Here is a 16,025-nt window from a genome sequence, read left to right as displayed (position 1 = left end):
TTCAAATTTGACATGTCCAGCTCCGATTGATCCAACCACAGCATTTTGTCTTCCAAATTCAACAGATGATTGTCTTCTTGATCATGAGTGTTCTGGTTAAATTAAATGTTGCGACGGACCTTGTAATGACAAATTCTGCGATCATCCGAATTTCATACCCCCACCCCCCCCCAAAAAAAAAACAACAAAAAAACAAAAACAACCCCCCCCCAAAAAAAAACCCCCAAAAAAACCCCAAACAAACAACAAAACCACCCAATCAACTGTTTAATAGCATCATCGACTGACTACGCCAGAGATATCCATCATATTTCAACCAATTCTAGATTTCGATTTAAAAGATGCTAAAACAAACAGATTTGGTTTGATACTTTTCGAAGTCTAACGATAATAAAAGTTACAACTTAATACAACAGTGTTCTGTTCTTTGTTATTATATGGCTTTAAATAAATCAAATACATTTATATGATTTTGTAAGGGCAATCGAAAATATTTAATTGTGTATTTTCGATAATCGGAACAAGAATGGCAGCTGGCGTAGCGACATGCGTCCATACGGGATTTGGCAGCTTAAGCAAGATTGGCAAATCCGTATCAGTCACACCAGGCCCCGAGTTTACAAAGCATTCTAAGACTAAAGTTATGAATTTACTCAACTTTCAATCACTGTTTATGAGAAATATCTTTGATCCAGAAAAATAAAACTTTGCACTAATTTTTTTTTGTTGATGTATTTTTTATATCAAAACAACAAACGTTTTATAAAGGGCTAAATTTTAGTTAAAATACGGCGAACAATTTTGAGTAAATTTTTAACTGAAGTCTAAGAATGCTCTGGAATGCCGATTTCTTACTTAAAGGGGCTAAACCTCTATTCTTTGAAATCACAATAAGATTGATAAGTGGTATAAAAGCACATAATGATGTAATATGAATGTACTGGTATACAAACTGATTTACATTCAATTTATTAAATGTGCACCTGGTTAGTCAAGTCGATAAGTCATTTGGGGATCAGTTATCTATGACATAAGTTTTGTTGAATTTAGCCGAGTACTCATTAGGACCATCGCTACCAGAATACTAACAATTCCTGAAATTCATATCAGAGTCAGTTCATAATTTTACTCTGTACAGTAAGTATGAATATGGTAATGTGGGCTACTGTGCGTTTATCACAAATTACATATAATATGTGCAATAACCCTGGAAGAACATTTGGAATGAAATGGGGTTTAAAGCCCTTCTTTTTCAGCACTAACCAGGTTAATGAAGTAAGGAATATAAAATTGTATAAAGTACATACAGTGTACTTTGTATTATTAGTTGCAAAGAATCTTGATTCCAATAAATCGAATGGACATAACCACTGCATAAATACCAATGGGAACCTCGTGATACTAAAATAACAACTAGTTCGTAAATGCCTGAATTGGTTATTTTGGCAAAGATTATAGGTCGACGTGGCTTGTCTGCATATCGTCTGAAGAGGATGTCTGATTTTCAACTCATCATATCTTTGCAAAATGGCGCGTGCGCGTTGCATCATAAGGTCTGCCATTGAGTCAATTGGCGTGGTTTCGATTCCTCCGTTGTACGTGACAAGGAGTTGGGTCGTCTGTCCAACCTCGTTGGTTTTCTACGGGTCCTCCGGTTTACACACGCTGCTAAAGACCCCTACGCGCATTCGAATTATTGAAATAAAATGGTCCCGAAGTGACCTGGTTTGTGTCGAGTGGACGGACGTTAAACCCCATTTCTCTCTCTGTCTCTGTCTGCCTGTCGGTGTGTGTGTGTGTGTGTCTCTCTCTCTCTCTCTCCCTCTCTCTCAATATACACGTATCTATATAGTTATGTGGCTTTAACTATGAACTTCTAATTTCCAAACGAAATTAAAAAAAAGTATAAATATAAATCACTATAAGGAATCATACATGCACATAACTAACGAAGTACAACATCGATATAAAAAAACCTCGTTCAAACTGTTCTATGTGGCGACTGATGGACCAAAACTGTATTGTTCTTCTTCCGCCAGGCCTCAATATCTTTATACGATTCTACACTTTCATAGAAATAAGTCAGAAAGACTTCCTCCTTTGATAAATCTTCGATGGGTGGTACTTTAACCAAATTAAAGTAATTGTTCCTTTTCATCTCGGGTTTAGCAACCTCCATGTTATTAAGGATGAAATGAATGAGTCGCATGAATTCAGGATCCACTTTATGAAAACTGATGGTAAACTTGCTTATCTGCCCCTTAAAAAAAAATAAATAAATGATAAGAAACATAATGTAAATAGCGTGGAAGCACGATGTCTCGGTGATTGTGGTGCTGGTTCAATAATTAGGAAGTTTAGGGTTCGATCTTGATGAGTAAGTTCCTTGGGATTATATTGAGTCTGCTTTCCCTAGAAAGTTGGAATTCGACGAACACTAAGCGTTTATAGGACATGAAAAATGAAATAAGAGTGTAACATCCTACTGTTCTGCTCCGACTTTAGCTAATGAAGAGGGGCATACCCCATACAGTGTGTTATGGGAGAATTTTGCCAGGACATCGGGATCTTTTACGTGTATGAACTTTCTCGTTCAACACCGGGAGCGAATCCGGGACCTCTAGGCTAGCGAGCCAACGTCCTACTCACTTAGCCATCGTGGCTAGCTAATGCAGGACAGTGAGACCTTCAACCTCGTTGCTTTTCATGTAAAGAGGATTGGTCTTATCCAATTAAGAATACTCGAAAATAAAACAAAAACATACGCAAGGAAGGGAATGGCTTGCACGAAAACGATAAATAGACAAGAAAATATAGAATAATGATCAAAATGTACGAATCTATTACTAGGGTACACAAATCATATTTACTGGGATTTAACATCCCAGTTATCAACCCTAATCTAGTTAATTTGAGACTAACATATTTCATTTGATGACGCATTATGTAATTAAGAGCCCTATCTGCATATTGCAGGTCTTGGCTTTGGCTTCAAATGCTATATCGATTAATAATTATGCTTGATTTCATATGGCAAGCCCTTAATCAAAGCCCTAGTTCATCGACTGGTCGTTATTTTCAATGGATTTAAAACAATCGCCATTTAAAAATTTAATGTAAAAATGGAGAAATGATAATTTCTTTATTATCGTAGCAATGGCACTTAACAATCGAGACTATTGAAAAATCTTCAACCACTTATCACTTCACCCAGAATAAAGTAATTTTACTGAAATTTTAATGTATTCATTTTACAGCCATTACAACTTTTTTTTTTATCTACATCTTACATATATAATGCATCTTTAATCACTATGTTATTCATAACAAAATAAATAAATTTTTAATTTGGTAATTTGGAGAAACGACTAAACCGTGTCAATATGCGACAGATGTGATGCAAACAAAACAAAGTATTGAGTCGCTATTTAACCCGCAACAGCAAGTCGTGATTTATTATGCCTAATTACACTAAACTCGCGAATTTATTCTCGGGTTACTTTTAAATAAAAGCGCAGAAATAGGGTTTAACGTCCATTGGACACAAACTATGTGATTTAGGGACTAACAGATGGTTCAATTTTGTTTTTTTACCAGCGGGAGGACACCGCCGTAGAACCCATAGGAAACCCACACCTCGACACATACAAGCATGGAATCAAAACAACGCCACTTCATTCAACGACAGACAATTCGGCCCCCCTTCAAATACATGTTATAATACTTACCACTCTTTTGTTATTTCTAAGATATTGATGAACCCACAGGCGAATATGGCCCTTTACATAATCCCAAAGTGGACTAACATTGAAAGTCTCTTTATCATATTTGTCAACACTGCTTATTAGTGGAACACTCATTTTAGCTAAACATCGACCTGTCTCCAAATCCTCGGCACCGCCTGTTAATCGGCATAATCCAGGCTTTTGATAACCTTTTATCAGCATTCGCAGTGCCTGTCTATTCAACACATAGCCGCAGCCACCCGCCATATAACCATTGGGTGCATACATTTTAATATGGCCGCCCAAATATGCCGGACCCTCTTCTCGATAATGCGACAAAATATATTTTAAATTTTCAATAACCATGTATGTATCATCGTCTGCCTTCACAAACCAATCAAAGTCATTTAATAAGTTGTCATGGATATATTTAAATGCATACACGACTTTATCCGTCAGGTACGTCCTTCCTTCTGGAAAATCAACAGACAAAACATCATGGCTGTCATTTTCATCAGTCATAACAAACAAATGTTTATCACAGTGACGAACCCAAGTGTCGTTGACAGCGTTCAATCTTGATTGTTCATTCAATGTTGCTAGAACAACACATAGTACTTTAATTTCATTAGTGCTTCGAATAGCTAAATTTTCGGTCCGTTTCTCTGAAATATCAATGTACAAAATCAAAGTCTATTACATATTTATTATAACCTTTTTAAATGACGAATACTACAATAGTCAATGGGTCCGAGAGCTAGCCCTATGGATCCACTGCGTTGTACATACCCGGCCTTCACTTAAAAAGACAGTAACTAACAATAACGGAAACACTCCAAGAAAAGAGGGAATAGTAGCTGAAATATGCTAGAAGTGGTCCATACCAATCATTAAGTATTCTTAAAATACAGATGTGACGTCATCCTTTGATGTTGGCGTACCATTATTATTTCCAATAATGTACAGGCAACTTGCCAATCGTACATTATCTATACTAGATGAAATATTGGACTCGCATGACGTATTTCATTGAAAAGCCCGTGCGAGATAGTGTCTGTATTTTAAGTTGTTTAATGGTCTCGAGATAAAGACATTGGGTAATATGTTGAAACAACACTCGGCTTACGCCTCGTGCAGTATCAATATATTACTTAATGTCCCGCTCCCAACCATTAAACCATATATATTATTATTATTACAGCATATTTATAGTGCGCCCTTTCAAATAACATGATCAGGGGCACTTTACAAAGTGACGATAAAAAAAAACAACCTCGCAAAAGACAAGAAGATTATGAATATGTTAACGTACACATAGTCAGCTAAAGGCCTTTTTAAATAAATGTGTTTTAAGTTGTTTTTTTTAAAAAGAATTTAGAGATGTAAAAGATCTCAACCTAAATAGTAGATTATTCCATAAAACAGGCGCTTGAAAACAGGTAAACAGGAGCTAAATTATTTAAACATTTAAAAGTAAGTAATAAATTCTTAAAATCAATTCGATATTTAACAGATAACCAGTGTAAATTATATAAAACAGGAGTTGTGTAGTCACATTTCTTAGTTAAAGCAACAAGTCTAGCTGCAGTATTCTGTACTTTTTGTAATTTATCTATAAGCTTTAAAGGTAACCAACTAAAATGAATTAAAGTTATCTAATCGACTTATAACTTACCCAACTGCCAGGAAGATCCATATATAGACCCTAAGATGAACAGGACAACAGTAAAACCAAACAACAACAAAATCAGTCTTTTTAATCTGGCTGGCCTAATTGTCATCATATTTATGGCAACTGGGCAAATACAGTTGACACAAATCGAACAAATAATAGACTATGTAATACAATAGGTTAAGAAATCAAACAGCTGCCACTCAGATCTTTGATGAAAATATTATCATTGATTGGTAGCAGATGGATGGCTACTGGATATTACATCACGAATATTGCCATTATAAAGAGGCTGTTTAAGGTTATGTGGACAGACCCCGTGCATAAATGAGGATGGGGTCGGGGAGTCTGGAGGGGGCCGCCTTAAATTCTTTCCCAAACTAACCCGATTTCTCAAAACATATTTCAAACAACAAATAGATCATATGAAACAAATATGCTATGTTCTCTTTAAAAACTGGTAAGGGGGGGGGGCGAATGGATAGCACGTGCGCGCAGTATCAAACGGTATGTCATTGAGTCAACTGGCGGGGTTCGATTCCCCGGTTGTACGTAACAAGGAGTAGGGTCGCCTTTCCGACCTCGTGGGTTTTCTCCGGGTCCTCCGGTTTCCTCCCACTGCTAAAGATTCCTACGCGCAAGCGAATTATTGAAATAAAATTAAACCATGTGTTAGTCCCGAAATGACCTAGTTTGTGTCGAGTGGACGTTAAACCCCATTTCTCTTCCTCTCTCTCTTTAGAAACTGAAATAAACTTGAGGATATGAGAAGGTTTAAAGGATTTTGCAATTGTCCATGATATGCCGCTTGAAATATGGAAATTGATTGGCATAAAGAGTCACAGTGGCTCACCTGGTAATGCTCTAGCTCACTAACAGTTTCCTGTCCAAAAAAGTTCCTTGGAAATTTGCAGTCTGTTTTCGCCTATTTAGTGTTACTGGGCGTTGGGTTTGACACTGGTGCAAGAGGTAGGACCTATAGTCTGGAGGCTCAGTGCGGGAAGGTTTCCATCAAATGGGTACAAAACCAGACTCAACTTTTCTAGAGTAAAATTTTGCGTAGAATACGATGCGGAGTGGTAATCAGTCCGCCGTTTGGGCGTTTTCGAGATATTAGGGGTTAAAGGTCAAATGAGGTCATTTCCACTGAAAGTGAATGCGCAGCCATTCTTACATCATGAAAACATGCTGAAATGATCGAAAGTAATCACCCTTTCCATAAAAATGTAAACTTGCTAAATTCATCTTTGTTCTTTGTGACCAGGGAAGTCAAAAGGTCAAATTTTCCGTTTTTGCACTGCAGCTGTCGCTGGTATGTATGAAAAGCAGAATATCGCAAATATTTTAATGATTTTAGCTTAAGTTTTTGTGAAACAGGATCTCGTTCAATAGAATAACCAAGATTTTATTTAGATATTTTATAGTGTATATTATCGATTATTTCCGTGATGTTTTCAGACTTAAAATGGCATTATAATTGTTGTTATGCGTATTATTTATATTTTAATTTGAACAGCGATTTCATCAACATCTGTACATTGATTTTGCGCTCAAGAGAAAGTTATCGAATGTAACGTGGCACATAGTCTCGGTGTTCGAGAGAGACTAGATTGTTTGAAAAAAAAACCCCAATATCCACAGATGTTTTCCTCTATAGTCACAGACATTTTTTTATTAATAATATTATTGTGAACAATTTAGTTCTAATCACTCCATGTCTGTCTAGTCACTGTGAAGCGCTACCCTAGAAAGTGTTTAAAAATTATCGACAAAATACAGGATAATATGCAGCATGGCATGGATAATAAACAAAATCAACAAAACTCATTAGCAAATTCTTTCCATTACGAACTTCCAAATATTTCTGTTCATTAAAGTCCGTCGTTGGAAAGAACTTTATTTACTGCCCGCTTCCACCTAAGGGATATCACGGACTATATTATCAATATACATCTTCATCGCTAGGTTTTGAACAGTCTAAAGGTATTAGTTGACAAAGCGAATTCTTGTCTATCGGTGACTTTCACCAGAAAACATACCTTTACACTGCCAACAACGACACCGGAGCACATTGAAATTATGCCCCCTTTCAGCATTAGTTCGGAATGTAAATGTCACCATATTGAGAGGTACCGCTATTTTACATATAAATACCATCATTAGCAACACTGCAGTCAGTAATATTAAAACATCCACAAAAAACAGGCAACATCAGTCGCTATGTCCTTTTTGGTGAATCATGCGTCAAAACTGTGTTATTCTTTTGTCTCCAAGCCTCTATATCGACATACGATTCCTTTGTTTCAAAAAAATATGATAAAAAAGGTCGCTCTTTTCTAATGTCCTTGATCGGTGGCACTTGATTCATGCTGAAATAGTTCTTGATATCTCTCTCTGGTTGAAAGACTTTCATATTGTGGATAACGAAATGAAGGCGCCTCATGAAATCCGGCGATAATTTATGGTAGCTGATGGTATATTGGCTAATCTGTCCCTTAAAACAACAACAAAGTCATTGATAAATATACAGTAAGTAAATTGTTTCAATAGCATTTAGTAATTGAACTGGAATATACAGGTAACAATTCTATGGAATACAATTACTGATTATTACTGAACAACGTTTCGGCTAGGCTTGTATAGTTATTATCAAGTAGATAACTATGTAAAAATGTCGATAGTTGTTTTAGCAGTCCCGGAATTGACAATTGGTCAGTGATGGGGGGAGGGGTATGCCGATCCAAATTATATAGAGCATATTATTTACCTTGTCTTATGAGCACATCATCGTGTCTGTAGTACTCTCCAAAATATTTGTAAGAGGCGGTGTTCCAATTCCCTCCTCTAATGGATCTAGTAATTATTCATATTGTCAGATCTATGCTCTTTGAGCCAATTATCCCACGATACTTAGAACATTTCCTAAATTAACGAGGGAATTGTGAAACATGTTCGGGTGGGGGGGGGGACCCCACGCCGTCTCTAATTGACAATCCTAGCCGTGCCACTGTCATTTTGAACATTTACTTTTGTGAATTCGGGAATCGACATAAAAGCAGGACGCAATTAAAATTACCCCCCCCCCCCCATACAAGAACAAAACATAATATAAATAAAATCCTCGTATTAATCTATTGTATTGTCTTATACTGTCAAGTAACACAGACAATAGTAAGATTTTGTATTGTAACTCACCACCTGTTTACGATTCCTAACATACTGTTGAATCCAGCCAGGTAAATTTCCTTTTCTATACTCGTCAAGATCTCCGGCTTGAAACGTTTCTTTATCATATTTGTCAACACTGCTAAATATCGGAACACCCATTTTAGCTAAACATCGGCCTGTCTCTAAATCCTCGGCACCGCCTGTTAATCGGCATAATCCGGGCTTTTGATAACCCTTTATTAGTTTCTTCAGGGCTTCTCTGTTGAGCGCATAGCCACATCCACCCGCCATGTAACCATTGGGTGCATACATTTTAAGATGGCTGCCAATGTATGCTGGCCCTTGTCCCTTATAATGAGATACCAGAAATTTTAAATTCTCCACGATCATGTAAGTGTCATCGTCTGCTTTAACGAACCAGTCATAATCATTTAAATAATGGTCATGAAGATATTGAAAAGCATGCACAACTTTGTCCGTTAGGTACGTCCTTCCTTCTGGAATGCTCACATTCAAAACATCATGGCTGCCGTTTTTACTGGTCATAACAAAAAAGTATTTATCACAGTCCTGTACCCAGGTTTCATTAACGCCTTTCATTTTTGCTTTCGCATTCGGCGTTGCTAAAATAAAACAAGCAACCTTTATATCGTTGATGTCTCTTCGTTCTGGATTGTGAAGGAATATATGTTTTTCTGAAATGTAAAAGACATACGTAAACTGGTATCGTCGATCAACTTAAGTATTACATATGTATTTTACGGATACTAGTCATAACGAGTTCATAATAGCTGAGTTAATAGTAGATTATACATAAATAAAAACCCCATCTGGGTGCAGACACAAAAGCTCCTTTTAAAGAGTTAATATTAGATTGTAATATAAAAAACACCATTTCATTTCAGATTATACACACATTTAATCAAATAATATCCTGCATATAACGCAATTTAATGAGTTAATGTTAGATTTATAGTAGTCAAGCGAAATTTAATGAGTTAATATTAGATTTATCATACACAAGGCAAATTTAATGAGTTAATATTAGATTGAACATTTAAACATGCATTATGTAAGATTTAAATAAAGAGCTGACAGTTCTCGCTGTAATAGTTAAAAATAGATAAAGAAAAGGGGATATTTTGAAAATCACAGTAAAATTACTTCATTCTGAGCAGAATTATTGGCGATTGCAGACCAGTCACGATTGCCATTGCTACCGTCTTGACGATAATAAGTATAAGCAAGGTTTAAATAATTAAACGCAAATCGTATTTAAATCTGTTGAGAATCTAGAGCATCCAATGACATCGAGTGTTGGTTATGCTCATGACAAGTTAATGTCTAATTAATAGTTTATATAACATTTAAGTCCTAATGAAATACCATATTCCTGAAGCAATGGCCCGAGAAATCACTCTCTGGCCATTGCTGGATTAGCTTCTGAGGGAGTGTGTCTATTGTTCAATCAAATCTATCCCCAAGCACAGCAACATGACAGCCCTTCTTTTCATCAGGGGCCTTCCCTAAAACTTTGGACAGTGATTTAAGGTATTAAAAATGGTGAAAGTATTGTTCGTCTCAAAAGAATATTGTTTACACTATACCCGTGTTGACAGTTGATAGCCTTGTTTGTCACACAATTAGTTTTGGGCATAATAAAATCGTGAGTCATGACGTAACGTTATGTAAACATATTTGATCCAATTTGGAGCTCTGTTTGGTATTGTCACGCAGTTAGCTATTGGTTTTAATCGGACTATTGACCAGTCATAATTTAGAACAAGAATTTGCTTTCTTTACAGCATCGCGTAGTGGGATTAGCTCTAATCAAACGAAACACTGCGGGGAGTATGATGAAATACCTGCAATAGACAGGTTTACCCCTTGGATAATTCCCTTTAAGATACAGATTTGACGTCATCCTTTGATGTTGGCGTACCATTATTTCCAATAATGTACGGGCAACTTGCCAATCGTACATTATCTATACTAGATAAAATATTGGACTCGCGTGACGTATTTCATTGAAAAGCACGTGCGGGATAGTGGCTGTATTTTAAGTTGTTTAATGGTCTCGAGCTAAAGACATTTCGTAATATTTTGAAACAACACTCTGCTAACGCCCCGTGCAGTATCAATATATTACTTAATGTCTCGCTCTCGACCATTAAACCATACTTTGAGTTAATATTAGAGTGTTGTATTAAAATACCATTCAATAAGTAAATAGTAACTTGTATAAGAGACTCATTTAATGAGTTAATGTTCATTATTTTAATTTTTTTTCCTGGAATATGTTAACAAGATTATATTATTGTATATAAGTAAAGGCTATACTGCCTTGTGGGAAGACACGTTGGCTCAGTGAATAAGACGGTTGCTCGCTTGCCTGCAGGTCTTAATTCAGATCAGGTGAAAAAATGAATAAACCACATTATTCAACTAAGCTGTAAGGATATGTGTATTAAATTTTCCTCACGATTTATATTCATTGTCAATTGATACAGATCGTTTAATTTCCCAACAGCAGTTAAATTTGAATCAGTTTGATAGATATTTGTCAATTTAATGTCGTAGTAAAATGAAATAACGTAGCCGACTGGTTAAATTAATTTGGGTCGGGGTAAACGCCCTATACCTGTCTTCATAGATGATTAAGGCCAATTTTAAGATTTCTGAACTTAGACGTCCTTGGCTTGAATAAATAGCCAACCCAACACTGTTCTTCAACAATGTTTTCAACAAAAACAATTACACACGCTTAGGTGTAATAATTAATATGGAAGTGTAATTTATAAAACATCCTTGAGGTGTAATGCTTAATCTACACCGAAGGGTGTAACATTAAGTGCAACACTCATCCGAATGTAGTGTATCGGGAAGGTTACACTACCGGAAGTGGCAACTAGTTTCCACCTGAATTGGCAATAGGATAGGTGTAAACTACCTTATTTTTTTTAACAGTGTAGAACGACGTTTCGACAAGTATTCTCTTTTAGTTTGCAAGCTCGTCACAAATAAACACCATGTTTTTGTTTGTTATTGAAATGCTATTTCCGTACATTGAATTAAACTTTAAACAAAAAAAAAATCATAGTCTTTATTATCAAATTCCCGAACGAATACTTTCGGGAAGAAAACGAATAGGACAATTAATTCTCCTTCTTATAGCGAACTTTATATGATCCCAATTGTCATTTCGTACATGTAAACATCAATCCTAAAATAATAAAATAACGCATCAAATTGTTTCGCGAGTAATCCAATAATTTCTTAAATCAATCGAAAATCACTTAGTACTTGTACTTTCAAAAAACCCCAAAAAAACTCTATATAAAAATACGCAAATTTAGACAAGATTATGATATTCAAATTTCTATACTTTACCTGAATTCTTGGGATAGTTCCGGACTATGGTTAAAATGCATGCAACACTTAACACAAATAGAAGAATCTTCATTTTATATTTCTGAGATATCATTGTTTTCTCGGACTGCGATATACATGTATTAAAGTCGATTGTTACTGGGGGTTTAGATTGGACAACATTGGCACAGCTGTTGCGTAGAAATGTATCCTGTCAAGTCAATTTAATCAATGTATTATTGCTTTTTATGAGAAGTGAAACTTTACTTTCTATACTACATCATCAATATGATTGACTAAAATCTTCCATGCGCTTGATATTAAAGAAACAGTATACGAGAGCTGGTCATTCTTGTTATAATCGGTCAAAAATAGATAACGAAAATTAATGTTTTGAAATGGTCAGTCGAGTTACTTTATTCTGCGCGCAGATATGAATGGTTACTTTTATCGGGTTTTAGACCGTGGGTGCAGTTAAATTCGCAAGACTTTTAATCCAGAGAGAGAGAGAGAGAGAGTGAGAGAGAGAGGTGGGTTACGTCCACTCGACACAAACCAGGTCATTTCGGGACTAACTCACGGTTCAATTTTATTTCAATAATACGCTTGCGCATAGGGATCTTTAGCAATTGTGAGGAAACCCACGAGGTTAGACAGGCGACCCTACTCCTTGTCACGTTGCATGGAACCTAAAATAGTGGTCTAAAACCTGTCCATATTTGATTAAGACGATATTCAATCCCCTTGATGTTTGTGACAAAGTGCCTGAAGTTATTGACCCCCAGCTGTTTTTGAATACCAGGGGCGGATCTAGGAATTTTGAAAAGGGGGGGTGCGCCGCAAAATGAGGGCAATGACCGCGGAGATGGGGCACGCCGCTGAGAGGGGGGGTTGGGGGGGGGGGAGGGGGGTCCCCTAGAAAATTATCCGTCATTTTCTTGCATCTGTAGCCATTCCAAGAGCTATTTGGTTGATATTTTCGTCTAAGTAAACGTTAGGAAATCGTTGAAAAAGAGCCTTAAAATCGAGCAAAAAAGCCAGTTGAACATGCGACTCGAAAATTGTCATGGCGAGCGAGGCATTATGATGGGAAAAAAAGACGAATCTATTCTCTATCCTCCTCACTATTTAAGCCTTGTAACTTGTACTGTGTTCTTGTCTACGATATCACCTTAGGTGGAAGTGGACGTAAACTTCAAAAACTAACTAACTACTAACTACTGTGCACTGTCCACACATATGAAACAATGCTACATCAAGTTGCACTCATGCGCGTCGGTGATGGGCATGAGTGTATACGCCGCCGATTCCACAAGATGCTATCATTGATGTCTGTCTATAGTCACTCTTTAGCATTAGGGCACCGTCAACTAAACAACAAGAATTCGTTTGAAAGTGGAAGCATTAATTAGACCAGACTGGTGTGTTTGAGTCGATGGTTTGAGTCATTTGGGATCCCTGCAACGGGTTGGGAACGACATGTATTTGGGTCTGAGAAAAGGCACTTTCAGCAGTAAAAAAGGGCACTGTCGAAAATTAGGGGGCCTCGCCCCCCCCCCCCCCTGGATCCGCCTCTGAATACTATATGATATTGTTAATAAATCCCACATGTATTGACCTGTAGATAAGACCTGTATACATTTATACTAGTCAGTGAAATTATTACGATGACTTGTAAACTCCATATGTCCTTGTGTGTGTAGACCCGTTTCCTTATAAGACATTCGTTTAACCTAGACATTTCGGGACTAACATATGGTTCAATTTTATTTCAACAATTCGCTTGCGCGTACGAGTCTTTAGCAGTGGGGAGAAACCAGAGGACCGGGAGAAACCTCGCGATGTTGGACAAGCGACCCAACTCCTTGTCACCTACAAGCGGAGAATCGAAACCACACCACACGACTCAACGCCCACGCGTTACCCCCCCCCCCCCAGCCCTTTAATCCAAAACAAAAACCCAAAACTTTGAATATCTAAGAATAGAAAGCTGTTAATAACTCCATTGCGTGATTTAGTTTGATGGTTATGCTTTTATTGACAGTCTCTACGAGTGACGTCATACATTCCGCATAAGCGTATAACGCGATATCAAAGTCAAAATCAAGGTCATCTGTTGGGCTAGAAAGTTGATTATGGGCTTGTCGTGTGCATAATACCTTAACAATAATTGACATAACATTAATTATCCAACAGGCAAAAAGTCTTGGTTCGCTAACCAGTTTCGGCTTAGGATCTGAATTTTCTAGCCTGGTTTCCCCTCATCTTTATATGGGGTGTAGGTCATGGGGTCGTATAAGTGAACCCCCTATATATTGATCTCCTGCTTTCGCTTCGAGATCCTGAAAAGTGAATGAGAGTTACAAAAATACAGTGATATTGAAATATCGGCTTTCACTGATAATAATTAGAATTTAATCATATTATATTATTTTCCTTGTTCGAGTTTTCCCTAAGCAATTGATAGTGGTAAAATCTAAAACGAATGAAAGGAGATGGGGAAATCTTCCGCGTTGGCTATTGATTAAATTAATTCAAAGGCTGTGTATAGGTTCATTTTCAAGCTTACAGACAAACACCCAGGGAGAATGTAACAAGTAAGCGTCACTATTTAATACTAATATTTTATTTTGCTATATTAATCAGCAAGCAAAAAAACAAGTCTTTTACATGAATACCCATGATTAAGATGCCGAATTTGGAGGTTTTATTTAGAGCGTTCGTGTCTAAATAAAACAGGACTTTATACATAACGATTTTTAAAAACCAAAATATGGATTGATAAGCGTTTTAACGGAATCAGTTAAGCATATCTTATTTTGTTAATTGAAATGATATATAATAATCATCATTTATGTCTGATGAGAAGATAACGGATTCATTAAAATTTGAATATAATGACTTAATAATATCAAGATATTAACCAAACTAAGTATACTAACCGTACATTTCAATTTGTATCAATTTGTATCAATTATCAAACCTAAAGATGAATAATGTGAGAGCTAAATCTGCCTATTGCAGTTTTTTTATTTTGGCTTCAAATATATATTATAAAAATTATTCGCATGAAAATCACCCACTAGACTACCTAATGTCCGAGATTCAAATGCATTAAAACACACGCAAGATTTAAACAAATTAACGATAAAATGGATAATCGCGATTGTCAAGCACCGTTGGTACGATAATGACTAATCTACTCTACATCTTGTCAAATTTAAATGAAATTTTCAATATTTATATTCATTTTTCATTATCTATTTGAAAATAATAACTGATAGTTCTTTGTGTAAATCTTACATAATGCATCTTTACTAATATAGTTTCGCATTAGAGCGCAATATTTATTTATTATATTTTATATTGTAATGTATTTTATGGTTGTTATTGTTGTATACTACAATACGATTGAAAAGGAAACAGCTTTAAGAAGTTTATATTGACTTGGTTTATTTGGTGATGAAATTCAATATATTTAATTGACCGAAGTGTATTTGCATGTGTTGTCGATCGATACTTGCAGCAAATGATTTCGGAGGACCCCAACAGGCACTATATATTGCAATACATAACTGTATTAAAGGAGCTAAACCCAAACACAATATTATCAATACTATTCCATATTAAAAACACCAATTATAATTCAAATATCAATTATAATTCAATCGATATTAATGTTGTTATTGTACCATGGAAATATGGGAGCCTAATATTTAATATTTGAAACACAATCTACATTATAATATATGTGCACAATATTGCGTATTCTATGAACATTATTATGTGCTTTTAGGACCTTTGTCGTCTATTTTCATGTTCCAAGGAATACTAGTTTTACACCCTTTAAAGTATTTGATCATCATTTTAAGGGTATTGTCATTGTTTGTGTGTTACAAATTGATGACTTAGGCCTGTACGTACTTTTAGCCTAAAAATATTTAGGTACGGTATAGTAATTTTATTACTTTGTAGCTATGTACAGATACACACTAACAATTACTGGTTTATTAACATGCAACATTTCGACGATGATACTCTCGTCTTTATCAAGCAAATCATATGCTTGACAAAGACGAGAGTATTATCGT

General features: G+C 36.0%; 2 protein-coding genes across 2 annotated transcripts; both read right to left on the bottom strand.

Moving 5' to 3' along the window:
- Nucleotides 1-238: 238 nt before the first annotated feature.
- On the bottom strand, nucleotides 239-5,880 carry LOC126829822 (glycoprotein-N-acetylgalactosamine 3-beta-galactosyltransferase 1). Its single transcript, XM_050559969.2, has 3 exons — nucleotides 5,401-5,880; nucleotides 3,729-4,390; nucleotides 239-2,260 (listed from the first exon to the last, which is right to left on the bottom strand). Exons 1-3 carry the CDS (start codon nucleotides 5,507-5,509, stop codon nucleotides 1,982-1,984), a joined length of 1,050 nt encoding a protein of 349 aa, XP_050415926.1. The 5' UTR covers nucleotides 5,510-5,880; the 3' UTR covers nucleotides 239-1,981.
- A 1,076-nt stretch (nucleotides 5,881-6,956) lies between these two features.
- Nucleotides 6,957-12,104, bottom strand: LOC126829823 (glycoprotein-N-acetylgalactosamine 3-beta-galactosyltransferase 1). Its single transcript, XM_050559970.2, has 3 exons — nucleotides 11,956-12,104; nucleotides 8,593-9,260; nucleotides 6,957-7,891 (listed from the first exon to the last, which is right to left on the bottom strand). The coding sequence occupies exons 1-3, from the start codon at nucleotides 12,047-12,049 to the stop codon at nucleotides 7,616-7,618; spliced, it is 1,038 nt and encodes a 345-aa protein (XP_050415927.1). The 5' UTR covers nucleotides 12,050-12,104; the 3' UTR covers nucleotides 6,957-7,615.
- Nucleotides 12,105-16,025: the final 3,921 nt, after the last annotated feature.

The sequence above is a fragment of the Patella vulgata genome, chromosome 8 (assembly GCF_932274485.2).
Source record: "Patella vulgata chromosome 8, xgPatVulg1.2, whole genome shotgun sequence".
NCBI lineage: Eukaryota > Metazoa > Mollusca > Gastropoda > Patellidae > Patella > Patella vulgata.
This window is presented reverse-complemented; position numbering and strand designations above follow the sequence as displayed.